This window comes from Pelodiscus sinensis, chromosome 10 (assembly GCF_052426305.1).
Source record: "Pelodiscus sinensis isolate ZL-2025 chromosome 10, ASM5242630v1, whole genome shotgun sequence".
Lineage (NCBI taxonomy): Eukaryota > Metazoa > Chordata > Testudines > Trionychidae > Pelodiscus > Pelodiscus sinensis.
In genome coordinates, this window is record NC_143061.1 from 37,603,096 (window position 1) to 37,630,610 (window position 27,515).

Here is a 27,515-nt window from a genome sequence, read left to right on the forward strand (position 1 = left end):
GCTTTATATCTATCTGTATCTATATCTATACTAGGGGGCTGTGACCCCCGCTGACTGCACTTGCCAACCTTGGCTCTCGCCCCAGCCACCAGGGAGAGCTTGGTTGCGGCTGAACCACCTGTTCCCCTTCCGCCTCCTCCCCCCCTTCTTTTCCCTGTCACCAGCACACCAACTTAGTCCACCTTTCTCCTTCCTTCCTCCCCCCTCCTCCCACCAACCTGCCCGAGCCTCCTTTCTCCCTCCTCCCCTCCCCCCCAGGCCAGGACCCTTCTCCCTCCCCCTCTAACAGTAACACCCCCACCCCTCCACCCCCAGCTGCAGCACATGGCCAGGCCCTGCCCTCTCTCCTCTGGCCAAAGCCACATGCAGCCAGGGCCAGCCCTCATCCTTCCAACCTCTGAGCACTGGGGAGGGGAGAGACTGCATGGCTCGCAGCTCCCGCAGGACAGGAAAAGTTTTCTTTAACATATAGCAAAGATATATACACACATACACACACAATTTTGACAGCGTCTATCTGTCTGAGAGTCCCTTTGTTCAAGAACACCTCCTAAACGATAAGAACTAGGGCCACTAAATTGGGCAGGGAGCTTCAACTTCTCCAAACTTAAAGCCAGGTCGGGGTTTGATTGTGCTAGGAGAAATGGAAGCCCCCGGAAAAGCAGAGTTTTCCATAACATGCAAAGGGAGGGGCTGCTGTTCTGAGGTATGTGATATAAGAGCAGACACTGGATGCAGTGAGCCCACAGGGGAGAACTATCCTGCAGAGTGTCCACTGGGTACAGCCATACTACCAAGGGAGTAGCCAGCAGGGCTGGGGCTCCACCATTTTGCTTGTCACCATACAAGTAAGTGGGGACTCCCTGTTCAGGAGACAGCCCTCGCTGCTCCCCCAGGAGCGGCCACAAGAGGAAGAAGAGCAGGCCCCAATGCCCTGGGCCAGGTCAGGAGGGAGGGAGAGAGAGAGATAGACCCTGCTGGTGCCCTGGGACAAGCCAGCAGGTAGGGAGTGCAGTCCCTGCTGCTCTGGGCCACTCCCGGGAGAATCATAGACTCCTAGGGCTAGAAGAGACCTCAGAAGGTCATCGAGTCCAGTCCCCTGCCCAAAGCAGGATCAACCGTAACTAAATCATCCCAGCCAGGGCTCTGTCAAGCCAGGACTTAAAAACCTCTAGGGATGGAGATTCCACCACCTCCAAGGTAACCCATTCCAGTGCTTCAGTGGAAGGACTTTAGAGAAACCAATGGCCATTTAGAGAAGCCATTTCCTTGGAACCTGGGGTCAGCTGGGACTCTCCAGCTAACCCTGGGCTCTGTGCCCTTTGAAATGCCACGCAGGCATTTTCAAAGGGGCAGCGCCACACAGAGCCTGGGATCAGCTATGCAATGCTGCCCCTTTGAAATGCTGCCACAGCATTTCAAAGCAACAGCACCGTACGGAGCCTGTATCCTGGGCTCCAAGCAGCACTGCTGCTTTGATATACACCCTGTCCCTCCTCCCCCCAGCCTTTCCTTCATCTGATAGAGGCAGCAAGGGCGGGAGAAGCGACTACTAGACTATCCGATAAGCATTTGCTTATCAGATAGTCGACTAATCCTTAACATCCTTAGAATCCAGGTCTGTTGTGGACAAAGGCTTCTCCACAGCAGCAACTCCTGCCCACAGGGGGCCTGAGCTCCCCACAGAGGCTGCTCCAGGATCCCACACATATTGGCTCCGGCCTGTCCCCTCCCCACCCCCGCGCACTGCTTCCTGTGATAGCTGGCTCCCCACAAGCACTGGCTGATACAGAGACAGCAAGGAGGAGGTTCATGTAGACCAGGCATGTCCAAAGTCCGGCCTGCGGGCCAATTGCGGCCCGTGTTCCGATTTAATACGGCCCCCGCTTCCTCCCCCTCTCCTGACTCCCCAGCGCTCTTTTGAACTGGCGCGTCCAGCGCGCCGCTTCCGGCCGCGCCGCCGCCGCCCATAGCCTCCGCGGTCCTAGAGCCTGCCCTGTAGGGCACGTCCGCAGCCCCGCTCCCCTGCGGGTTCGCCCTGCCCCCGGGCCGCCATGAGGCCGGCATGCCCTGCGCTCTCCGCCCGCCTCCGACCCTGCGGGCCCTCCGCCTCGGGGCTGAGAGTGCAGGGACGGCCCTCACGCATGTTCACTTCTTCAAATCTGGCCCTCTTTGAAAAAAGTTTGGACACCCCTGATGTAGACGTTCAAATTAACCCATAAGCCTAGGCTTATGGGTTAATCATTTAAATGACTATACACTAACATCCCTACTACAGGATATGCAAGAATAGTGATAATGTAACTTCTATACAATTGAAAGGGGGAAGAACTCCTTCTTGGAATAATCTTTACAGAAGGTGGTGAGTAAACAGCAGCAGACAACTATTTTCTCCCTAATGTACTGTCAAACAAAAGATTAGCTATTTACAAATAAACTGTGTTACTTCACCTGTTGCTACAGTTAACCTGCGTATCTCAATCACACTCTGGAAATTTCCAGTTGTAGGATCATTTACAACTGGTCACTTCTTTAAATGTGCCCACAACCAATTCAAGAAAAGAAAAGGATACAGTCTATCCATGTACCGCCTATGTGAATTTATACTGCTGTTACAGCTTTCATTGGCAGGATATTACTGCAAAGACACATATTAATAGCACTGCAGGGGAGAGAGAGGTGGGAAAACTATATTGAAAGTAATAGAAATGTTTGTCATGCAAGAATAAGTTGGCTCATTGATTTAGCAGCTCTCAAAAGAAGAAGCTGTGAACCAAAGACGGAGACTAAAAAATTGTAAGTTAATAACCATAACTACTATTAACATGGCAAAGCTGCAAGACAGCTCATCAATAAAACAGTATTTAAACACAAATGATATTAACAATGTGACTTCCTAAACTCAACTAGTAAGCAAAAGTCCCAAGTTTTTAATCAGACAACACAATAATAGAGAAAAAACACCAAAAGCTCATGACATAAATCTTTTGACTATTACAGCTGTACAAAAGGTTGACAATGATACCTTGTCATTACACAAAACTCCTCTGGTTTCATGGATGACTCAAAACTCAAATCAGGTTTGACAAATTATTCTCAAAATTAAGCCCAGTTTTGAGCAATCTTGGAATGATTTATAGCCTGTAAAAAACTTGGAATTCTCAATTGTGTATGTTGTCACACTAAAAAAAACCCCACACCTGTATTGGCCATTCTGGCTGGTTTTGTTTTGAGATTTTAGCTTTGAAACTCAGGCTAACTGTACACTTGCTAAAAAAAAAAAATGGTCTGGTAGCACTTCTCAGACTAAGAAAACATGTAGATGTTATCATGAGCTTTCGTGGGCACAGCCCACTTCCTCAGATGAGGAGTGAATGTTTGGTTCAAACTAACATGTCCTGGCACGTGCTTTCACTTTCAGAACAGCTGTTGAGTGGAGTAACATGCCGGCGAGATCATGCTAATGAAGCATGGGATATTCAAATCATTGTGAATTTAGGAAATTATTCTGCCTTAAAACTTTTGAAATCATTGCCAAAGTTTCACATTAGAATACAAGTTTGATGAAGTTGGTATTTGTGATGACTGACACTATGATTTATGTACTGTATTTTTAAATAAACTGCTTTAACGGGGTCTTCTCATGGTGTGAATCACTTGCAACCACACCATTCTCCCTTACAAATCAGTAGCAAGATTTGAAACCCCTGACTTTCAGATTGCTAGGTTAGACCTTTACCATTTGAGCTTGTGATGGGGTGGACTATGCCCTGAGGCCCCTGTTGGAAGCTTTTTGATTCTGCCATAACCCATCCCAGAAAATAAAGCAGTAGAGAGGTCTCCAACCAGGCTAGAATGGCTGCAGGGGATGCAGCCAATCAGGGTCCAGGAAAGCCATACAAAAGGAGCTGCAGAACAGAGGAGCTCAAGGAGTGAAGCCTGAGTGACTGGAATTGGAGAAGTGGAAGTGCAGCAGTTTGGTGTGAAGAGCTCGTGGAAACAAAATAGAGCCCTGAAGTAAGGGCACAGGGAATTAGAGCAGCAGTGGAACAGACCTAACAGACAGCTGCTATCTACAGTGTCCCTAGACTGGGGCCCAGCGTAGAGAACAGGACAGAGTCCCCTCACCAACTTTCTATTAGCCACTGTGAGAAGTGGCCTGGATATTGAAGTCCCAGAGGAAGCGACTGGATCCAGCCAAAGGACTGGCACCAGAAAGGCTTGTGGAATTGACCTGAAACAACACAATGACTTGGAGATCCATTAATGAATGTCCAGGCAGGTTAAAGCATTCTCCAACAGGTTTCTGTGTGTTGCCTTTTCAGATATATAATTTGTATCCATTAATTCTTTCCCATAGAGACTGTCCAGTTTGGCCAATATACATTGCAGTGGGGCATTGCTGGCATTTGTTGGCATAGATCACATTAGTGGATGTGCAGTTAAATGAGCCTCTGATGTAGCGGCTGATATTGTTGTGTCCAGTAATTAAATTGCTTGTGTAGATGTGTGGGCAGAGTTGGCACCGGGGCTGATTGCAGTGGGGGTTCCTAGATTATTATTATGGAGGTGTGTTCCGTGGTTACTGGAAAGAGTTTGTTTGAGGTTAGGGGGTTGTCTGTAGGCGAAGATTGGCCTCTCCCAAGGCCTGTGAGAGAGAGAGAGGGGTCATTTTCCAGAATAGGTTGTAGATTGTTAACAAATGTTAAGTTGTGGTGATGACAAGTGGTGATGACATTCTGTTGTTTGCTCTTCTTGGCCTGTCTTGAAGTAGTTCATGTCTGGGTACTCTCTTGGCTTTGTCAATCTGTTTTTTCACTTCTCTGGGTGGCTATTTCAGTTTTATGAATGCTCTATATAGATCTTGTAGGTGTTTATCTCTGTCTGAGGGATTAGAGCAAATCCGGTTCTATCTTAGGGGTTGGCTATATACAATAGATTGAGAAATGTGTCTGGAACAGAAGCTGCAGGCATGAAGGTAAGTGTAACAGTCGGTAGGTTTCCAATATAGGGTTGTGGAAATTTGTCCATCACTTAATTGTACTGTAGTGTCAAGGAAGTGGATCTCTCATGTGAATTGAAGCAGGCTGAGGTTGATGGTGGGGTGGAAGTTGTTGAAAACCCTGTGAAATTCTTCAAGGGTCTCTTTTCCTTGGGTCCATATGATGATGATGTCATCAATGCAGCATAAGCAGAGTAAGAGTGCTAGCGGGAGAGAGCTGAAGATACATTGTTCAAGGTCAGCCATAAAGACGATGGCATATTGTGCGGCCATGCAGGTGCCCATGGCTGTGCCGCTGACTTGAAGATACAAATTGTCTCCTAACCACAAGTAGTTGTGGGTGAGCACAAAGTTGCAGAGTTCTGTAACCAGCTGTGCAGTGGTGTCCTCGAGGATGGTGTTCCTGGATAGCCTGTAATCCATCTTAGAATCACAGAGCTGGAAGAGATCTCACGAGGTCATCAAGTCCAGCCCCTGCCCAAAGTAGGTCCAATCCCAACTAAATCAACCCAGCCAGGGCTTTGTCAAGCAGAGACTCAAAAACCTCTAGGGATGGAGATTCCACCACCTCCCTAAGTAACCCATTCCAGTGCTTCACCACCATCCTACTGAAATAGTTTTTCCTAATACAGGCAGTCCCCGGGTTACGTACAAGATAGGGACTATAGGTTTGTTCTTAAGTTGAATTTGTACATAACTCGGACCTGGCTCCAGATTCAGCCGCTGCTGCTGAAACTGACCAGGGGCTGACTACAGGAAGCCCGAGGCAGAGTTGCTCTGCCCCCAGTTTCCTGGAATCAGCCACTGATCAGTTTCAACTGCGGCTGAATTTGGAGCCTGGGACAGAACAGCTGGGGCGCTGCCGGGTAGGTCCCCCCAGAACCAACCCGGCAGCACCCCAGCTGCTCTACCCCAGGCATCCATAACAAAAGCCTGGTCTGCTGGGGGGGGGGTGCACTAGCTGCGCCCCGCCCCCCCCAGCAGACCAGAGACACCCGGAGCAAAGCCGCGGAGACGGCGGGGTCCCGCGCATCCAAGGCTTTGCTCGGGGTGTCCCTGGTCTGCTGGGAGGTGTCCCCAGCAGACCAGGGACACCCCGAGCAAAGCCGCAGAGGCGGCGGGGTCCCACGTCTCCAAGGCTTTGCTCCGGAGCAAAGCCTTGGAGGCGCGGGACCCCGCCGCCTCTGCAGCTTTGCTCGGGCTGTCCCTGGTCTCCTGGGGACCCTTCCCAGGAGACCAGGGACACCCTGAGCAGACCAGGGACACCCGGAGCAAAGCCTTGGAGGCGGCGGGGTTCCGCGCCTCTGCTCCGGAGCAAAGCCTTGGAGGCGCGGGACCCCGCCGCCTCTGCGTCTTTGCTCGGGGTATCCCTGGTCTGCTGGGGACCCCCCCCCCAGCAGACCAGGGACACCCGGAGCAGCTTTTCTCGCCCCGGAGGACGCGGTGGCGGGACCACTGCGCGTCTTGGTGGTCCCGCCGCTCGCGAGTTCCGGAGCGAGAAAAGCCCCGTTCGTAAGTGCGGAAAGTCGGATCCGCGTAACTCGGGGACTGCCTGTATCCAACCTAGACCTCCCCTGCTGTAACTTGAGACCATTGCTCCTTATTCTGCCATCTGTCACTACTGTGAAAAGAGCCTCTCTCCATCCTCTTTGGACGCTCCCTTCAGGACGTTGAAGCTACTATCAAATCCCTCCTCACTCTTCTTCAGATTAAACAAACCCAAATCTCTCAGTCCCTCCTCATAGGTCTCGTGCTCCAGCCACCTAATCATTTTAGTTGCCCTCCGCGTCCACATCCTTTCTATAGTGGGGGGCCCAGAACTGGACACAATACTCCAGATGTGGCTTCACGAGAGCTGAATAAAGGAGAATAATCATTTCTCTAGATCTGCTGGCAATGCTCCCCCTAATGCAACCTAATATGACCTTAACCTTCTTGGCTACAAGGGGAACTGTTGACTCATATCCAGCTTCTCATCCATTATAATCCCCAGCTCCTTTTCTGCAGAACTACTACTTAGCCTGTAGTAGTGTCGGTCCCCAGACTGTAACAGTGCTTGGGATTCTTCCATCCCAAGTGCAGGACTCTGCATTTGTCCTTGCTGAACCTCATCAGATTTCTTTTGGCCCAATCCTCCAATCTGTCCAGGTCACTCTGGACCATATCACTGCCCTCCAGCATATCTACCTCTCCCCCTAGCTTAGTATCATCTGCAAACTTGCTGAGGGTGCAATCCATCCCCTCATCTAGGTCATTAATAAAGACGTTGAACAAAACCGGTCCTAGAACCAATCCTTGGGGCACTCTGCTAGAAACCGACTGCCAACCTGACATCGAGCCATTGATCACAACCCGTTGGGCCCAACATTCTAGCCAGCTTTCTATCCATCTTACAGTCCATTTATCCAATTCATACTCCCTTAACTTGCTGGCAAGAATATTGTGGGAGACTGTATCAAAAGCTTTGCTAAAGTAGAGATATATCACATCCACTGACTTCCCAATATCCACAGAGCCAATTACGTCATCATAGAACACAGTCAGATGGATCAGGCATGACTTGCCCTTCGTGAATCCATGTTGACTATTCCTGATCACTTCCCCTCTTCCAAGTGCTTCAAAATGGATTCCTTGAGGATCCCCTCCATGATTTTTCCAGGGACTGAGGTAAGGCTGGCCGGTCTGTAGTTCCCTGGATTGTCTGTCTTCCCTTTTTTAAAGATGGGCACTACATCTTGATATAGAATGTTGGTGTGAAGATTTTCTATGTTCACAGTGGCCAGGATGGTGTTTTCAGGAAGTTTACTGATGTTTTATAGTTTCCTCAGGAAGTCAGTGGTGTTTCGAAGATAGCTAGGAGTGCTGGCAGCATAGGGTCTGAGGAGAGTCAAGATAGCTAGATAATCCTGTTGTAAGTGTGCCAATGCTTGAGATGATGGGTCGTTCAAGATTTCTAGGTTTGTGTATCTTGGATAGCAGATAGAAAACTCCTGATCTGGAATTGGGGAGGGGGGAAGTTAGTGTAAATTTGTCCCTGAGCAGCATGAGGGAATTCATGAACAGTTGTTTTAGGTTTTTTTGGAATTCTTTACCAAAGAATCACCTGGATCACAGGAGAGAAGCTTGTAGAATCTGGTGTTGGTGAGTTGCCTGGTCACCTCCTGTTCATAATCTGATTTGTTCATGATGACAACAGCGCCTCTTTTGTCAGCCTCTGATTATGATGTTAAAATTGGTTTTGAGGCTGTGCATAGCATTGCGTTCTGCATGATTGAGGTTATATGATGTTTGCTGACAATGTCAGCCCGTGCATGTTTGTAGGAGTCCACATAGAAGCCTTCCTCTTGTGGGATTAGTGCAAGGTCAATGTGATGTACATCGGTATGTTGGAAATATTCCTTTAGACAGAAGCAGCAAAAATAGGCTAGAAAATATTCCTCTAGGAAGGAACCCCAAGGGGCACTACTCTTCAAACAGAGATATTGAAGAGGGCACAAAGAGAGGCCTTGATGGACTTGTATCTCAGAAGGGGTATGTTTTATTTTGGCACACAGACTGTAAAAGACTTGGTCAGAGGGCTGAGTCACCAAAGAGCCTCAATAAACAAAGCAAAAATGCAGGCACATGCACTCAGTCAGGGCGGCGCTCACGAGAGATCAGTGCAACCCTGTTACAGAGCTACAGAAGTAAACATTAGACCCTTTTGAGATCAGCCCCCAGAAAAGAATTTGACACAGTGGGTAACAAAACTATTTTAATATTCAGCAATAGATTACAGGTGATCAGGAACCTGGATACTATCTTAGAGGCTAAGAGAGCAATGTAAGTAATACAGTGGTTTGAAATAGTACAATCATTTAGACGCAATGAAATATAATATAGTGCAATGATAAAATTTGGGTTTGTCACTTTCTAAACAGCTGTTGAACGGAGTAACTTGCCGGAGAGATCATGCTAATGAAGCACGGAATATTTAAATCCCTGCTTCATTATCAATTTTGGTTGCCTACATTTGCATCCCTAGCTCGAACTAGGGAGCAAGTGTAGACGTACCCCTAGATGGGGGTTCATGGCACTAGTCAATAGTAGGGGAAGTAAATGCCACAGGAATTTCAATATTACTAAGAGTGGAGATTTAAATTCTCAGTCTCCTCTTTTCCAGCTCAGGGAACTTTTCCTAGGCTATTGTTGTATTTGATCAGGGATTGTTTTGGTGTGTGCCATGTTTCTAATTGCCTCCTGAAACGCGATGGTGATCACAGACTAGTAATAAAACTTGGTGGATTTACCATTTTCCATTATGGTTAAGGAATTGTACAATACTCATTAACCCAATACTGCTGATCTATAACCAATTTTCTAGAAATCTGCCCAAAAGGAAGAGGAGGAAGATTCTAAACAAAGAGATGGATGGGTTGGGAGGAATGAGTACAGGATACAACGTGAGCAGTGAGGCTGTAGTTTAACTGGTATTAAGATGAAATGAGCTAGATGAGGGAGGAGAGGGGATTGGTACTAAAGAAGAACAGTTAAAAAGTAACAGAGGCATAAATATTGTTTTACCTACCAAGCCCCTTAGTGTGATATATCCCAATTTTTCATTCTAGCAAGGTGAGTGAGTGGGAAAAGGAAGAGTGTGCCCCCCTCTTTTTCCCAACTAATCTTTGTTCTTTTCAACCAACACACTTCTCAGAGACTCCCATGAGCAAGGTATTCCATTTTTTAACTTTGACAAGTATGATCAACATACACAGTGTGGAGGAAAGAGATGTAGATTGCTACAAGTAACTCCACTATTTATTTTGAGTACTAGACATCACTGCTCATATGTCACAACATAAGCACCCCTAAATAGATCTAATTTTTAATGTGAACTAGGGATGTATAATTCTAGTCTATAGAATTAACCTATAAGCAAAATCTTATAGGTTAATTCTACAGACTACATGCATTTCCCACCCACCCTTTGCCAGTAAATTTTTTAGCAGGCTGGCCAGCAGCCCAGATCAGTCCCGGCTTGCACTGGGTCCTGAACCTACCCCCGCTGCAGCTCTGCATTTAAAGTGTATTAGCAGCCAGGTAGGCAGACAGCCTGGCTCAGTTCCAGCTTGTGCCAGGTCCAGGAGCTCAGACCCCTCCCCCGCAGACAGGGGCTGCCTGGGGACTATAGAATAGTTGACTAATCTATAAGAATTCATAAGGTTAATCAACTATTAAATTAACTGATATTTAACATCTCTAATGTGAATTGAAAATGATTTAATGAACTTACCCTGCAGTACATAAATGAATGGCCACAAGCTCCAGCCAACAAGCATATTTGCTGGATACACGAATTCCCATGATGTTGCTAATCCTTCCTGGGTGGTGATGATTGCTAAGAACTTTCAAAGCAAATAATACTCCTAAAAATAAAACAAAAAAAACACCACCAAGAAAGAAATAGTTGAGTTCAGATAATGCGAAAAACTCCAAAACAAAAATTGCTGGTAACATCCAGTGCATTTTAAGGTATCCCTTGGGAACACATATACTTAGTGCATTGAGAAATCAAACTGGCCAAAATAAATGACTGGGTCTGATTAACCAAAGATACTATAGAACGCTGAGTGGCCACAGTTGGTAAAAAAAAAAATCTGAGCAGCAGCAGATACTAGCAAGTGAACCCTTGGTCAACAAATAAGTAGGAAGGGTTCTAGAGAAAACTGAGGTATTGGCTTATTTAATAAAAAGAGTGGTGTTTTTCCTCCATAGCCAGTAATTTTAAGTACTACATCTTCACTTTACTGTGACTCTCTTGCGAGAACAAAAATTACTTAACAACCCCAGGAGAGGGAACCAAAACCTGAGCCTACCCGAGTGCCAGGAGAGACCGAAGCTGGACTCTGAGCGTTTCAGATCCAGACAGGGTACCTGTAACCAGAACTCCATTGCCCAGGCTCAAGCCCTCAGGCTTTGGCCCCAGGAAGTGGGCTCAAGCTTTGGCTTCCATCTAGTGTTCCCTGTAAACTAAGTGCTTATGTGGGCTCCCAGGGGAAAATTCAAATTCTGGCCAGCTGATTAGCAGAGAGCGCCCCCAGTGCTCAGAGCCAGAAGCATGTGTTTTTACTGGGGTGTACATCTGCACATGCATTGGTGCACATGACCACATTTATTCCACAAATGGATGGAAAAACTTAATGGAAACATTGCTTCCATCCCAGGAAGCAGCAATTAGGCTTCAACTTTTATCTCAGGGCCCTAGCTAGCCAGTTCTGACAACCCCATTAAAATGGGCTCACAGCCCAGTCTAGGATCCTGACCCACAGTCTAAGAACCACTGATGTAAAAGCTAGTGGAGTTCTCTTTCTGCCCTGTACTGAAAAAACAAGACCCCAAGAGTGTGAATGTTAAGATTACAGTATTCTTAAACCTTTTCCACAGTATTTGCTGTTGACCTTGTGCAGAAACTGTAAAATCTGTGTAGCCCAAGGTCTGGTGTGTTTCAGCAGCAGCCCTGGGAACTACAAGTTGTGGACTACAAACTGCGGCATGTTGGGAGAACTTCCTGGTTCCTGCCAGGATGTGCCCTCTGCCCCCAGCAGGGTCTCAGCAAGGACTGTGTTAGAAGCAGCACACAGGCTGCATACTGAGAGAAGGGGCTGCTGAACTGTTTTCCTTTTCTATGTTTTTTACAGAATAAAGCCTGTTCCTGGTGATTTGTCGGAATAGGCAGAGCACACCAACCAGCCTCAGGCCTACTCCCGCCCCCACAGTGATGTAAGAAGTCACAAGCTTCCCCTATCCTGAATAACCTCACACTGGACTAGCCTACAGGAGGGGTTACATTTGTATAACAGAAAAAGAAAACTACTCATTTTACAGTAACTGTAATTCTACAAAACATGTTGCTCATATATACTTCACTCTTGGTATGCATGGACTACATGAATTCAACTTTGGAGTCTTTTGGCCAGCAGTGTACACTGAGGCTACAACTCTGTCCTTTGGGTCATCATGCCTCTACCCAGAAAATGAAAATTCAAGTGCATGCAGCATAGCAAGAGTGTAATATATATACACACATTAACAAGCACGCAAAGAAATAGGGATGGACATTATCTGTTCTAATCCACGCTCATGATATATATCCCTTTTCTATATTAATATAATACTATATAGATTCTATAAATGTGCACCGCAATAAATTAACCCGTACCTCCTCCATGCCTTACCTGAAAAGCCTACAGCACAATTTACTTTGTAGGAAGGGTCATTCAGAAGTCCTGCAAGTGCAAATTCCAACACCATATACACAATGCCAATCAGCACTGAAAATACTGTAATTATATACCCAAAAAATAAGCTTCCAAGCTTACGTTCCAACTTTATCCCCTTCCAAAGCAAGGAGACCATATTAAAATATAAATGCCAATCATCTACATGATGAATTGGAGCAAGCAGCAAACGCTGCCAGTCTTTCTGGTAGTAACCTTGGTCTACACTGATACACACGTTTGGCAGTGGCTTCAGAGGTTTCAAAAACAGAAAAACATTCAGTCCTAGGGTCCCAAGTGTTACAGGTGGAATGTTTTCAAGCCCAACTTGAAATACTTGAGCAAGTAGCAATAAAAGACCAGCATCTACTCCTCTGCGATTTCGCTGCATAATCGCTTCTTATTCCGGGATATTAGAAGAGTGTTCCAATTTCCCATCTATTGTTGGAGTCCAGAAATACACACATGTAGGAAACTCTGAAAGAAAAAAAAACACGACAGTAAAACCTGTGTTACCCGGCTCGCCCGAGGATTGGGGCCAAGCGGTTCTCTAAACATCCCGTGCATGGGGGGAGGGGGCCAGGAGCCGTGCGGGACCTACGGGGCGGGGGCCGGGATGTGGCCTGCTGGGGGGGGGGGGCACGAATCACAGAGGGAGGGGCAGGGAGCGGCGGGGAGGGCGGAGATGGCAGGGGCGGCCTGCGGAGGGGGAGAGGACCGCGAGGGGGCTGACCTGCGTGGAGGGAGGAGGGAGGAGGGGCGAGGGCGGCCGCGAGCTGCGGGGGGGCGGGGGCCGGGCTGCGGCCTGGCGTCAGGTGGCTAGAGCGGCCGTTCGCCCCTCCCCCAGGTACGTGCTACACGCACGTCGGGCAGGGGCCGAAGGAGCGTCTGAGGCGCGGCCCCGGCTTAAAGCGCCAGTTTCCTTTTTTTTTTTAACTGTATATTAATGGAAATGGAATGAATTTATCTCTAACTCACCAATAGGAGTAGTCAAGCTCACTGGATGCTTTTTAAAAATACATGCACTGTTCAAATTCTGCTGATATTTATCAACTGTAATAGCTGCAGCCAGAGGAAAGACAAGAATACAATGCCCATGAACTAAGTTCAGGCACAAGTTTACCATAAACACGGGGTAGTGCTAGAATACAGACCTTATAGAATAGAGCCTTGCAAAGGTTTTCACAAAACACACCCAGGGAGGCGACAAAGGAGCCTGTGAAAACAACTGCAATTTGCATCTCACATCCCTATGTACGACTGTGTCGCGGATCTGTGTTGTTCAGGAATGTGCTAGCCACATTTCCACTGCCACTCTGATCCACTCACAACTAATGTGTGACCCCAAACTGTCATCAAAGAGTTGGAAACTTACTCTCCATGGCCTCAGCTTTCTAGCATTCCATTTTTTAGTTTCCATGGCCCCAAGGCAGTCACAGTATTCGATTCTTATTCTATCTGCAATCCTCCTCCTACCTTTTCTTTCTAAATGTTACAGATATTCAAGAGACACCAAGAATGATAATCTAAATTACGATGTCAGTTTGCAATATGAAAAAATTCTGCTGCTATAGTAAAGTGTTCCACATAAGAACGTACTTAAAAAACTGTCACCATTAACATAGTTCTTGAAATAACCTTGTAGAGTGGTAAAAATATGTTTATATTTTCTCTAATATCAAACTTTTTTTAAAGCTATTGGAAAAATGAGCATAAAAGAACAATAGTACAAACAACTAGCAATTAAAATTCCACATAAGGATAGCCCATGGGAGAGATTCTTACCCCCTCTCTAGCTCATTTATATTAAACAAAATGATTTAAGAGATGTAAAGAGTCTATAACAGTGTTACTTAAATTGTATTCTGTGGCACTGAGGCAAAAGGCAATTGGAGGTGTGTCCTGAAGGAAAATGGCAGACCTTAAAGGGGCAGGTGACTTTTTTTTTTTTTTTTTTTGCTCAATAACTTTCCACCGACCCTTTTTTGTCCTCAATAACATCCCCTCCGACCGTTCCCCCCCCCCCCCACACACACCTTTTTTTTTTTTTTGCTCAACAAAAAATCCTTGGTCCTCATAAATAAAAATTATTTTTTGGTATTCCTTGGTCTTAAAAAATTTAAGAAATACTGATCTATAAAAACCCTGGGCATGGCTGGGGGAGAAGAGGAGAATTCTTCTAGCACAGTGACAGGATATCCTCTGAGGACTTTTGTAAGCTCTCATGTATATCAGTGTTCCCTCTAAACTGGGAGACAGCACAGCTTCACAGTTGATTAATCAGCTCTGTGCAGGGAGTCCTGATCCTCTCACCAATGGGGCAACTTAGAGGGAACACTTTAGGGCTGCAGATTCTGGATAGCAGAGCTGTCAATAAGCATATGCAGTCCGGCTGCTACAATTAAGACACAGAGGGGTAGCCGAGTTAGTCTGTAACAGGAAAAACTTAAAAAACAACAAATAGTCTAGTAGCACCTTAAAGACTAACAAAACATGTAGCTGGTATCATGATCTTTCATGGGCTGTCTAAATTATACTGAGGAGCACCCCAGAATCAAGCAGGCACAAGAGTGATTAAAAGCCATCCCTTTTCCCGCCTACTGGGATGTGTAATCTGCACAGCATCTCTAAGAGATGCAGCACAGAATTTCAACCCAATATATGTATTAATAATATTGCACCAGGAACAAAGATCTAATTCATCACCTCCAACTTTATCTTTCAAAATTACCTCATGACATTTCCATGCTTTCCAAATTTCTTATCTTCTCAACATAATACTCAAGCAGTTTTCCACAGAAAATCCATTATTTTAGAAAAACGAATATTTATATATGATATAAAAGTAGCAGTGGCTTATTTTGGTTTAGCTTAAGGCTGTATTATTAGAATTGGGAGCCTTAAAAAACTATTGTGATCGGACCTAGCACTTGATAATACTTTTGGAATTGTCAGAGATAAACCCTGTTTTCAACGCAGTATTTTTATTTTCCAAGAAGTTATCAGAAGTTATCGAGGTCATTTGAGAACTTATGGCTCCCTCTGATCCCAGTATATTTGGATTCATAATGTAGTGGCCTGACACAATAACCACAGTATTATCTGTAAGATATTTTAGTGTTTGTGGTTCAAGATTAGACATTGTACAGGACATAGTATATGTTTTGCCTCTTGTGGAGTCACTAAATGTTTCAGTTTCTTAAGCATCCATTTCTTACCTTAACATATTTCAATTTCCCGTAAGTGCAATCGCAGCTTCGAATTTCCTGGGTTTATAACACTTGGGACTATATATATGTACAAGTTTACTTTTTGAAAAAACCCGTGCATTACTAATACCGTTTAATCGCGAATATAATGCACACTTTTTTCCAAGTTTTTTGGGGCAAAAGTTGGGGTGCGCATTATATACAGGAGTTATTGTTTAAAGTTTTATTTTGGCAGTTCCATGTCAGAAGATGATGAACCTCCGTTATGCCGATGCCACGCTAAGACAGCAGTAAACATGAAATCAACATCAACTGAAATGGCAGAGATTCCTAGAATGCTTTAAAATATTTAAAAACAATAAATAATATGAAATTTACGTCTTACTTTTCATATGAAATAGTTTATAGTTAATTAATTGCTGACATTTATGAAAATAAGTTATAAACATGGATACCGGATGTAAAGTTGAATTTTATTCCCATAGACTAGCAATCATATAGACTTTCAAAAAAGTAAATAAATGAATAGTTCGAACATGCAAATATGGTAATAGTCAGTTTCATTGAGAGAATTTGATCTTCTACTCATCTTCCAAGCCCTCGAATTCACTGTTGTTAACATCTTTGTTGAACAGACGAGCAATATCTTCCAGGGTATAGCCCTCAACATCTTCATCCAGGTAATACAAGTCATTGTAGTCTTTGCCTAATTTGTCTTCGGCCGATTCATCATCACTCGGATTGAGTGCATCATCTGTCCACAGGGCATCATCCTCGCTGCCATCCATTGCATTAAAAATGCTGCATTTCAGAAACCTCTTCCTTATTATAGTGGGATCAAGTTGAAGCCAGATATCCACTATCCCCTAGGTCACGTCTTGCAGCGTCGGTGTTCGCATACGTCCACCTGCAGTAAATGTATGTTCACCTTCCAACAACCAGATGTTCCATTTCCTGTCACGTCAAGCGGTTGCAACATTTTGGTCATTCCACCAGGAATAATTGCCAAGTCTGTTTTGTCATGCTGAAGCCTTTTCTTGATCGATGGCATCCGATGACAATGAAATGCATCCAAAACTATTACAGACCACTTTCTCATAAGTCCACCCGGCCGCTTCACCCAAACCATCTGTAGCCAATCAAGCATTAAAGCTTCATCCACCCAGCCTTTAGGGTGAACACACACATGAACAGTCTTCAGGAATATAACATTTTTTGACATTGTCTTGTGCTTAAAGACAATATAAGGCAGCAGCTTCGTTGCATCGGCCATGCAAGCAAGCATTACCATAAACTTCAACTTTTCATGCTCTGTGGGAGCAATTGAGACAGTCCTGGCACCTTTCACTTCAAGCATTCTGTCGTAAGGATTATCGAAAGTTAAAGGTGTCTGGTCTGTGTTACCGATTAATGAAAGGTCATACTTGTGCTCCTTCTGTAGCTTTATGATAAACTTCTGGAACTGTAGTAATTTGGCGTGAGAGTCCACGGGTAGCTTCTGCGCGATTGCCATTCGTCATCAGACCGATAGGCCATGCCGATGCATGAACCGATTGCCCCAGCCATACAAAGCTTTAAACCTGGCTGTGTTAGCACACGTCTTCGCCATGGTCAAAGCCTTCACTCGAACCTCTGCAATGCTAACACCACCGCCTTGCTGTCGAAGCTCAGTAATCCACTCAAGTAGCTTGGCCTCCATCTCAGGATATGCAGCACTTCGACCTCGCTCAGCCATCTTCGTCCGAGGCAATGCTAGCAGGCGCTGTTTCCGCCATCTCCAAAGTCGAATGTTCGACCCTGCTATGCCATCAAATTCACAGCTGGCAGCTCTGTTGCCATGAGCCTCAGCGTAGCTAACTACCTTAAGTTTTTCAACTGCAGTGTAAGATCATCGACAACTCATGGTATCACTAAGAATCTATATTTTTCTAGGCCTATACGTAGGATTAAAATCAACCTAATTTAAAGGTAATAGAGTGTTGAAACGCCGCGTATTCTATAGTTGTACTCTCACGTGAAATCAACCGGCAATAGAGGCAGGAAATATGACGCGCTGGCATACCATAGACTTGTAATCAAATAGATCATATTTAACGACGCCTTTGTATCTATGATGATGGGTATCATAAAATACATGTACAATGGGAAAAGTCAGGGTGCGCATTATATATAGGAGTATAGATTTTTTCATTATGATAAAATTCGAAGGTCAGGGTGCACATTATACATCGGTGAGCATTATATTCGAGATTTTACGGTACATACGCTGACCTTCACACAGATTTTTGCTTGGAATTTACTGAATAGTTTTCAATTATTAAAACATCATATACTGGCTGAATACAATACAGGTTGAACCTCTCTAGTCTTGTATGTAGGGGGTTTCTTTTATCTTATTAGATACTTTTCCCATTTAAGCTACTGATCACTTATCAGCAATTTGAGGAAGGAACCATCCTTTTCTCTGAGTTTGTACAACGCATAGAAGAGGGCCTCAATCTTAGTGAATACTATAATAATAATAATCTCTCTATATATAAAAAAAAGTTTTTCCTGATGAATGACAGAATGTTCTTGCTGGGCGGCAGACGGACATCATCATGTCATCAGCGTCAACAGGCTCTCTCAGCGAAGCGAAAGTGGCCCAAGAGAGAGGGGTAGTCGAGCATAGCAAGCAGAGGGCGCAGCCCCCTAGTAGCTATTAGGGATGTGACTGACTAGTCAACCATCCAATAAATAAATGCTTATCGGATAGTTGACATGCTAGTCGACTAGTTGCTTTCCCCCCTTGCTGCCTCTGTCAGAAAGAGGAAGCGGGGGGGGGGGGGGCGGGAAGGATAGAGTGTGGGGAAGAGGAGTGTGTGCTTTAAAGTAGCAGTGCCGCATAGAGCACAGGGACAGACCCTAGGCTCCACGCGGTGCTGCTGTTTCGAAATGCCACATGCAGCCTTTCAAAGTGGCAGTGTCACGTGGAGCCTGCTTTGAAACGCCGTAGGGAGAACAAGGCCAGGAGGGGACTGCCCCGCTGACCCCGTGCTCCCCGCAGTGCTTTTGCCTTTGCAGTGTAGCAACAGCCCTGAGGCTGTTGCTAACCTTCAAATGCGGAGGTGCCCTTATCGACTAATCGAAGAGTCAATGCAATTTGCTCAAATTGACTGTTTGATTAGCCAGTTAAGCAAAATGTTGCACCCTTACTAGCTATATATCCAAAAAAAATGTGTCATGCAAGAAGCTTCATAATTGGCCCCTTGAAACACACAAGACAGATTGCAAACACTTTCTAGAGAGCCTTTTGGAATGCCATTCATTTAACACACATAGTGCTTTTAACTGTCTGAAACATTCTTCCTCCAGCCTCCATTGTGTTTATTAAAAGGCTAGTGAGACTTGAAACAATGAAGGACTTATTGTGTTTTTCTCTAACGATTTCCAAAACATGCCACCGCCTCCAAACTGTACAAATTTTCAGAATAGGCCTTAACTAAACGTTTGTCTTTAAGATAGGCTGCCACGTGTCTGCATTTTTTGTCACCTACACAAAATAAATGTATGAACTAAACATTCTAGCCATTTGTTTTTGTTTGTTTTGCACTGATTCAGTAAAAAGCATTTAAGGATTTGTTTTTAACTTGAGCAACAGAACCCTTTTTGCCTCAGAAAAGCTGTTTACAGCCCATAGAATATTATTCCACAATTAATGGATTACCATTATTAAATTGCCTGTTAGTAACATTCCTTAAAATATTTGCAAAGATAACCATTAAGAATTAATTCTGTTACTGCTGTGTTAATGACTTTCTCTCGAGGAATAGAGTGGATGACACTCTACATTAAAACCCCAGTTTCTGGAGAAAGGACTGACCTACAAATATCTAACAACAAGGACATGGACTCTGCTTAAGTGAAGTATTTTAAGGAAGCAAAAACTCAACTCTTGTCTTGGGTCTACATTCTATAAATAATGGAATAAGACATTTGTGGAGTATCCTTTCCCTTTACCATCATCCAGGATAGATACAGTAGACAAGATATGTCTCAGTTCAGTCATATTTGAGGCTTTGGAATGGTTTCAGTAATTATAGAGGTGAGAGAACTTGAACCTGAGAAGAACAGTCATCAATCTTCTCTGAAAGAGCTAAAGGTACTGTAATAAGAGCAGCCTGGAGTCAGCAAAGTTAATTTGTCATGAGAATTTCTAGTTAGAACATGTGCAGTATCCACTTGTTATAACATCAGTGAACAAACAACCTTTGTAAATTATTTGAGTATTATCTACCTTAATGCTGAAGCAGAATTGAAGCAGAAATTCTGTGCAGAATAGAGGCATAAATTCTACAAAGGAAGATGCTGGTGGTCCAATAAGGCAGAAACTTTGAACAGTGTGTCAGGAAAATCTAATAATCTAGGGTGCTAAACCTGCAGGATAAAAACAAGCCATATGCTTCAAATAGTTTGCCCAACCTATAGGAACAATACAAGCACAGTTAAGGTGACATAACAGATGCACAAATGGAAGCGGGGTTTCCTGTTGCAGTAGAAACTAGGGATGTTAAATAACATTTAAAATGTGAACTGAGTCAATGCTAGATTTAACCCATTAATCCTGGAGCAGCCTCCTGCCCACAGCACAAGGGGCTGCAGCCAGGGAGTGGTGGGGAATGCTCTGGCTCCAGCCCCACCTGACGCGGGGGGAGAGAATGCTTTGGGGCTGCTCTGGCCCTGCCGCAGGAAACGGGATCTGCTCAAGCTCCACTTTGGCTGGGTGGGACTGCTCCGGTTCCGGCCACGGGACCCAGCTCCTACTATATATAAACTAAAGAGCTATAGTGGGGCTACAGAGCACCCCCCACTTACCAATTAGTTGAGGAGTCGATAGAAATTCCATCGACTTCTCAATTAGCTGATTAATCCCTAGCACAGATGTACCACTGCAACTGCGCCACTGTAAGGTCTCATGCATAGCCGCTCGATGCAAGTGGGATAGGTCTTTCCCACCCACCCTAATGAGAGGCAGTATCTGTGCCAGTAGGAGAGTATCTCCCACTGAAATAGCACCATCCATATCAGAGCTTTTGTCAGTGTAACTTCTGTTGGGCAGGGTCATGTTTCCTTATACCCTGGACTGACAAGAGTTTTGCCAATGAAAGTGCCAGTGTAGACAACTCCTAAAATTCTTTAACTTTAGCAGACAGCATTCCTACAAAATTCAGTACCTAAAAACTAATAATTTTAACCAGACAGCATGTCTTTAAACTAGCAAGCTGTGGTCTGAAATATGGGGATGAAAAATTCCTTATTTACAGCAAAGCAGCAATGCTAAGTGTTATGGTAACCATGTCAGGATTATTACTTATGGACACCTTGTTTCATAAGATATTAGCTGGGGTTCTGGGGAGAGCAACAAACAAATAAGAGGATTGTGACAGGATTGATCGCAGAGGTGTCTTTGGGGCTGTCACACAGTGTGCTGATCATGCCACTGAGCCCACCTACCTGCCCTCCGGGGTGTCCCACCACCCTACCGTGCTGGGCCAGAAGTTCTGTTCTCCCACAGCAAAGGCACAGAGTTGGGGATAACAGCCCTTCTGCAGAGCAACACAGATACTAAACCAGCTCAATTCTGCAAGGGCTTAACTATAGGCCAGTGTTTCTTAAACTGTGTTCCGAGGCACACCAGTGTGCAGAAAGGCAGTTGGAGGTGTGCCATGGAGAACAGAGTTCAAAATGGCTGCCCTTAAAGGGACAGGCAACCTTTATTTTTGCTCAATAACTTTCCCCCCACCTCCCCAACCTTCTTCTTTTTTTTTTAACAAAAAATCCTTGGTGTTCCTCATAAAAAAACTATTGTTTGATGTTCCTCAGTCTTAAAAAGTTTAAGAAACACTGCTATAGGCCTTTACCTTATCCAAGAAAACAATCCTCAAGAGAGACCAAAACCCCTAATAAATCGGTCTTATTCTATATAAAATGTTCCACACAGAAAACTCAAAATGCTTGCTCTTTTCTATCTATGAAAGAGCACAGCTATGGCTCTCCCTCAGTAGAACTTACACTGATCTTGATAACATAAATGTTTCATTCAGTATAAACAGTAGAATTTAGGTGACTGCAAGTCAACACACACAGATCAAAGAGAGATACTAAGCCAAAATAAACAAAATATGTCAATTTAGCCAGATACATTAAGAAACCTTGTAAAATGAAAATTCTTACCCTAACAATAGTTCTAATCTAGTTTGTGCTGCTGTATTGTTTCTAATGTTGACAAACCCTTATACAGGCAGTCCCCGGGTTACGTACAAGATAGGGACTGTAGGTTTGTTCTTAAGTTGAATCTGTATGTAAGTCGGAACTGGCATCCAGATTCAGCCGCTGCTGAAACTGATCAGTTTCAACAGCGGCTGAATCTGGACACCAGTTCCGACTTACATACAGATTCAACTTAAGAACCCCAGGCATCCCCAAGTCAGCTGCTGCTGAAACTGATCAGCAGTTGATTCCAGGAAGCCTGGGGCAGAGCAACTCTGCCTCGGGCTTCCTGTAGTCAGCCGCTGGTCAGTTTCAGCAGCGGCTGACTTGGGGACACCTGGGGCAGAGCAGCTGGGGTGCTGCCGGGTTGGTCTAGTAGCGCCAAGGAGCAGTGCTGCGGGACCACCGGCAGCACCCCACCTGCTCTACCACAGGCCCCGGGCTTTGCTCCGCATCTCCCTGGTCTGCTGGGGGGGGGGGGGGGGGCACTAGCTGCGTCCCCCTCCCCCCCCAGCAGACCAGGGAGACGCGGAGCAAAGCGGCGGAGGACCCGGGCCGGACCCGCGGCGCTTAGTTCGAACTAGGTAAACCTCATTCCACGAGGACTAAGCCTAGTTCGAACTTACTAGTTCGAATTAAGGGGAGTGTAGCCCCTTAATTCAAACTAGTGGGAGGCTAGTCCTCCCCAGGTTTCCCTGGTGGCCACTCTGGCCAACACCAGGGAAACTCTATTGCCCCCCTCCCGGCCCCCGGACCCCTTAAAGGGGCACGGGCTGGCTACGATGCCCGTGCCAGGTGCAAGCCTGCCAGCACCCAGCCAGCAGACCCTGCACCTGGCATGAATCGAGCCACCCACCTGATGCCCCCCAGCCCTCCCCCTCTTCCCGGGACCAGGCTGGCGGCTCCCGGGAGCTTGCCCAGGACCGCAAGAGGCGGGCACCCGCCTAGTCCAGTGCAGACATCGTGGACCTTGTCATGATTATGAGGGTTAGCCAGCAGCCTGGGGATTAAGGGGTTAACTACACTAGCCAGGTGGAGTGACCAGTAGGAATGTAGGAGGGAGTTTCAACCTGGGACAAAGGAATTTGGGTTTTTCCTTTGTCCTTTTGTCTCTCTCAGACAGCTCTCTCTCTCTCCAAGACACCATTCTTTATTTTCTGTAAGTAGGGCAAGGTTTAGGTAGTTTCGTTAGGCTTTATTGTTTTAAAGGTTGGGTATGGGATCTGATGTCTGGCACTGCTTAAAAGATGTTTTGGTTTTTCTAGGCCCATGGAGTTTTTCCATGAGTATATTTTGTTACCTTCCTATCTAGTCATTATACTTGCAACAGGAATATTGTTGTAATAATAAAAGTTCTTTCTTTTCTTTTTATTAACCTGGCAGTGGTTAATTGTGTGCCCTGATTTTTGTTTTAGGGGTAAGATTTCCCAAATGATCTTTCCCCTGATTTCTTTATCAACATTTGGGTGGTGGCAGCGGAAGTTTTATTCCCAAGATCTAGGTTTAGATAAGGCTTTGGGGTACACTTGCTGGCCCCCACTTCTGCATTTATCATGCCAGAGTGGGGAAGGAGCCATGACAGACCCGAAAGGGCGGGGGGTGGAGGGCGGGGGGGAGGGAGAGAGCATGTAACTCAGGCCACGTGTGCTGCACACTGCGTAGCATGAGGCAGCAAGCAGCACGTGCAACCACGTGCAGCCTGGTGACCAAGCGGCACGTGGCTGCAGCAGGGCACGCCTGGGACCGTGCTGCTCTCACACATTCAGCGGGACCAGGGGAAGGGTGGATGTCGGCTGGAACCGGCCAGGGCCCCAGGGACTCAGCCCAGAGCCCGCAGCTCCGCCAAGGGTGCAGCACGGAGAACGGCACACTGTCCCATGCCTCGCTGTGAGGCACAGCCAGCTGCTATTGGGTACACCGCAGCGTCACGGTCCTGTGACCGTGACCCCCACCGAGCCACTCGCCTGCTCCCGGTGCCTTGGCTGCCTCCCTGAGGGAAGTCCCCACTGTGGCCACACATGTCCCTGGGCTACCAGGCTTGCGGGAGGGATAGTGGGAGGGAGAAGGGCCCCTGAGTTTTGCTGCAAGGATGGAACATCCCCCCCACCCAGTCACTCTTCTGGTTCCATCCAGGAGATATCCCATGAGAGGGAATCTGAGAGCCCAGACCACCTCTGCCAGATGTGCTCCCAGGCACTGTGTGGGGATGCATCTCGCTCCCTGTCAAACACCAGTGATTAGCCCAAAGCTTTTCACAGTCTCCACCGGCAGGGAGTTCCACAGGTGAACGCAGCACAAGCACTCTCCCGCCCTCCACGGGGCCAGGATACAGACCGGTGCTTACAATACTGGAGGGAGGACCCTACTCCAGGGGCGGTCCTCCTTGCCAACATACAACACGGGGGCAGGAGGGGAACCGAGTGGGCCCAAGCCACACAACTGTGGGGTCACCTGGGCTCAGGGGTGGAGGGCATGCGGTGTGGGGACAGTGGACGGCCTGCCTGACTGACCCATCCTTTCTTCTCTTCCCTGCAGTGGGACCGAGCACAAGACCCTCGACTCCAGCAGTAGCGGCACCCCCAGCAGGCCAACCCCGGAGGCAAAGGCTCCGACCGAGGGACCAGCAGCTTCGCCAGCACGTCAACGCCGTGGAGGCAATCCAGGCCTCCATCGCAGAGCGGGTGCAGGGGGACCTGCAGTGGTGGCAGGAGGGCTGGGCTGCCTTCCTCGACAAGTGCCGAGGGATGCGCGCCACTATGGACACGCTGATGGCACATGTTGTGCATGCGATTCACTATGGCATGGGCGGAGTCCTGTCAGCCGACGGTCAGGGCAGTGTGTGTGTGTGTATGTTTCCGAGAAAAGGTTTACCGTCCGTGCCTTTACTGCTAGGACTGGAGTCCCATCGCAGAGGGTGGCCAGCAGGCCAACATACGCCCCGTTATATAGGAAGAGCTTATTACATCTTAGATTTCAGCTGCTAGAATTTCATAATTCCTTCGCAGCAGGCAGCCTTGAGGAAAGACTGAAAGATGCCCCAGTGGATCCTGTCACCTGGGAGTGACACAGATCCAAACGCCCAAGCTCTTCCTATAACTGTCCCTTTAGACCGGCTGAAGTTCTTTTAAATTGTGCTTGGTTCTGTTACAGCAACTGAAGGAGGCAGGTTAAAGCTTAAACAGTTACAGGTTTATTGAGGAAGCTTATAAATCATATGGTTGCAATGGCTATTGTTCTATTTCTTAACTATTAGCAAAATATAGGTCTTAAAATGGTTACAAAGAAGATAAAAATAGAAAAATAGAAATAATGGTACCAAGTAACAGCTTACTCTTGCTATGTGTACACTTAAGACAGAAGACCACATCCAGGTACCATTTTTACCCCCTTCTGTGCCTCTCGACTCCAGCATGTCAGGCCAGGGCCGGTCCCTCAATTCCTAGGAAAGACGAAAATACGAGGTGGGCGTCCCCATAGAACCTCGGGAGGTCAAACACCTAACCCGACCAGCAGGTAGAGGGTAGAATGACACTCAAAGTGAGTGTGTGCTGGACCCATCTTTTATAATCATGAGGTCACGTATTTCTCTTTCTTATCTGTCATGCCAATTGATGCTGGTCTGTCTGCTGTGAGACCAGTTCTTACAAGGGAGTTGTGAACTTAATTTACACTTGTAAGAGAGAATTGAGATGATTAAATTTTGAAGTACTGGACATTGTTTTCTCAGTGGGAAATTCCTCTTCCTGGGACTGTGTGTTCGAATCAACATAGGTGCCAGCCGCAGCCTCGAGGCCAGCTTATTGACTTAGCTGCTCTCTATCCACATATCTGTGTTTCAGCTTCTCAGGATCAGATGAGCCAGCATAGACTATGCTGATATTATTGCTCCTTCTCTGCCCTGTGCTTCAGAGAGGCAAATAAGATGGATGATATGGGGTTAGTCTGTCTGGCCACAAGCCCAAGCCCCCGCCATCCCTCCCGTAGCACAGCCCATGCCTGCTCCTGCCCCAGCTCCTGCCCCAGCTCCTGCCCCTGCCCACCTCCGCGTGCAGCCTGCCCAGCGTGGGCAGGCCGGCCCCTGGAGGAGCGCTCGCAGGGGCTGCCCGTCCCAGTAACTGCCCCCCCTCCCTGTCCCAGTTGAAGGTCTTCCCCCCCCCCCCCTTGTAAATAAACAGGTCTCTATTTTGCTGTTCATTCCTGTATTGGGTATTGTGTAACTCTAGTTAGTGTAAGAAATCATGTGAGATGCCAAGTAGCCACTTAACTTTAACATGGTTGCAAACTGTGCACAACAAAATCTGTACTCTATCACTGGGGGGCCCCTTCTTAAGTGGTCAGTGGTTTGTGGTGCATAAATAAATACTGAGACTTTTCAGTAAAATGTAAACCACAAACTATATTTACATAGCTAACAAACTAGCAAGAAGTTACAAGATGCACACTACAGATAATTAAACATAGTGTAGGCGCAGGGAGGACAATTGGGTAGTGTTGCTGGCCATCTCAATCCTTTGGTCCTTCCGGGCCTCAGGAGAGGAACAGCCAGGAGATCCCTTGACGGAAGATGACTGGAATCAGGTACGCTGACTTCAGCCTTCCGCACGAACCCCGAATCCTCGTGGCTGTTCTTCGGGACAGGTGATGGTGGCCTAAACCCTAGCCTAAGCTAAAAAGAAAAACCCTAACTAAGCCCGACGCACCCGACGAACAGTCTCGATGATGGCCAATGTGCTTTGACCCGACGCTTTACAATTGGGGGAGAGGTAAGGGGAGCAGGTGGGGAAGGGTAGGGGATGGGCAGGAGTAGTCTGGGGAGACCCAGGCGACCCTACTACGGGGCTTGGGCAAACATGTCCACCAGGGCCTCTCTGATGCGCACCGCATCCTGGCTCGCCTGGCGGACGGCAGCTGTGTCGGGCTGTTCCAACGTCTGTGCCTCGGCTGCCATCCATGCAGGGAGGAAGGCCTCCCCACTGCGCTCCACAATGTTGTGGAGCACACAGCACACGGCCAGGACCTCCGTTGCATTCTGCTCACCCATCTCGAGACGGGTGAGCAAGCAACGGAAGCGGGCTTTTAAACGTCCAAAGGCCAGCTCCACTGGGTTTCGGGCCTGGTTGAGGCGGTCGTTGAACCGGGCCCGGTTCTGGTCCGGCTGCCCAGTGTAGGGCCGCATTAGCCAGGGCATCAGGGGGTAGGCGGTGTCCCCGACGACGCAGATGGGCATAGGCACATCCCCAACAGTCAAGTCCCGCCGGGGGAAGTAGGTGCCCGCCTCCAACCTGCGAAAGAGTCTAGAGTTCCGGAGGATGCGGGCGTCGTGTGCCCGGCCGGACCAGCCCCCGGAAATGTCCACGAAGCGGCCCCGGTGGTCCACGAGGGCCTGCAGAACAATGGAGCAGTACCCCTTGCAGTTTATGAAATGGCCCGCTCGATACTCCGGGGCCCGGATGGGGATGTGGGTGGCATCCAGGGCTCCCCCGCAGTTGGGGAACCCAAGGGCAGCGAAGCCGGCCATGGTATCATCCACGTCGCGTAGGCGGATGATTCGCGGGAGCAGGACGTCGTTGATGGCGTGGACGACCTGCAGAAGGGTGCAGAGAAACACAAGGGAACACATCACATATGGCAGGGGTGAGTGTGCACTCCCTTGGGCTCCCCACCCCCTTGATTCCCTCTGTCCTCGCCACACCCCCCCTCCCCCACCATCGGGCCTGTGCAAGGGAGGGACGGCCCAAACCCCTGGGCAACCCAGCCGGGAGTCTTGGCTGTCCCTGGGCCTGGAGTGCAGCACCCTCC

General features: G+C 47.1%; 1 protein-coding gene across 5 annotated transcripts in view; it reads right to left on the minus strand.

Moving 5' to 3' along the window:
• Nucleotides 1–13,117, minus strand: part of RHBDD1 (rhomboid domain containing 1) — a 76,417-nt gene extending 63,300 nt beyond the window's left edge. For 2 of the 5 annotated variants that reach the window (XR_003088724.3, XM_014571942.4), the window contains exons 1-2: nucleotides 12,217–12,853; nucleotides 10,275–10,407 (exon numbers count right to left, since the gene is read on the minus strand). Coding sequence is in view for 3 of the 5 variants with exons in the window: in XM_014571942.4 (XP_014427428.4) it covers nucleotides 10,275–10,407; nucleotides 12,217–12,649 (566 nt within the window). In the remaining 2 variants the exon portion in view is untranslated. The other 3 variants (XM_075937585.2, XM_075937586.2, XM_075937587.2) reach the window with 3 other exon arrangements.
• Between the last annotated feature and the right edge of the window lie 14,398 nt (nucleotides 13,118–27,515).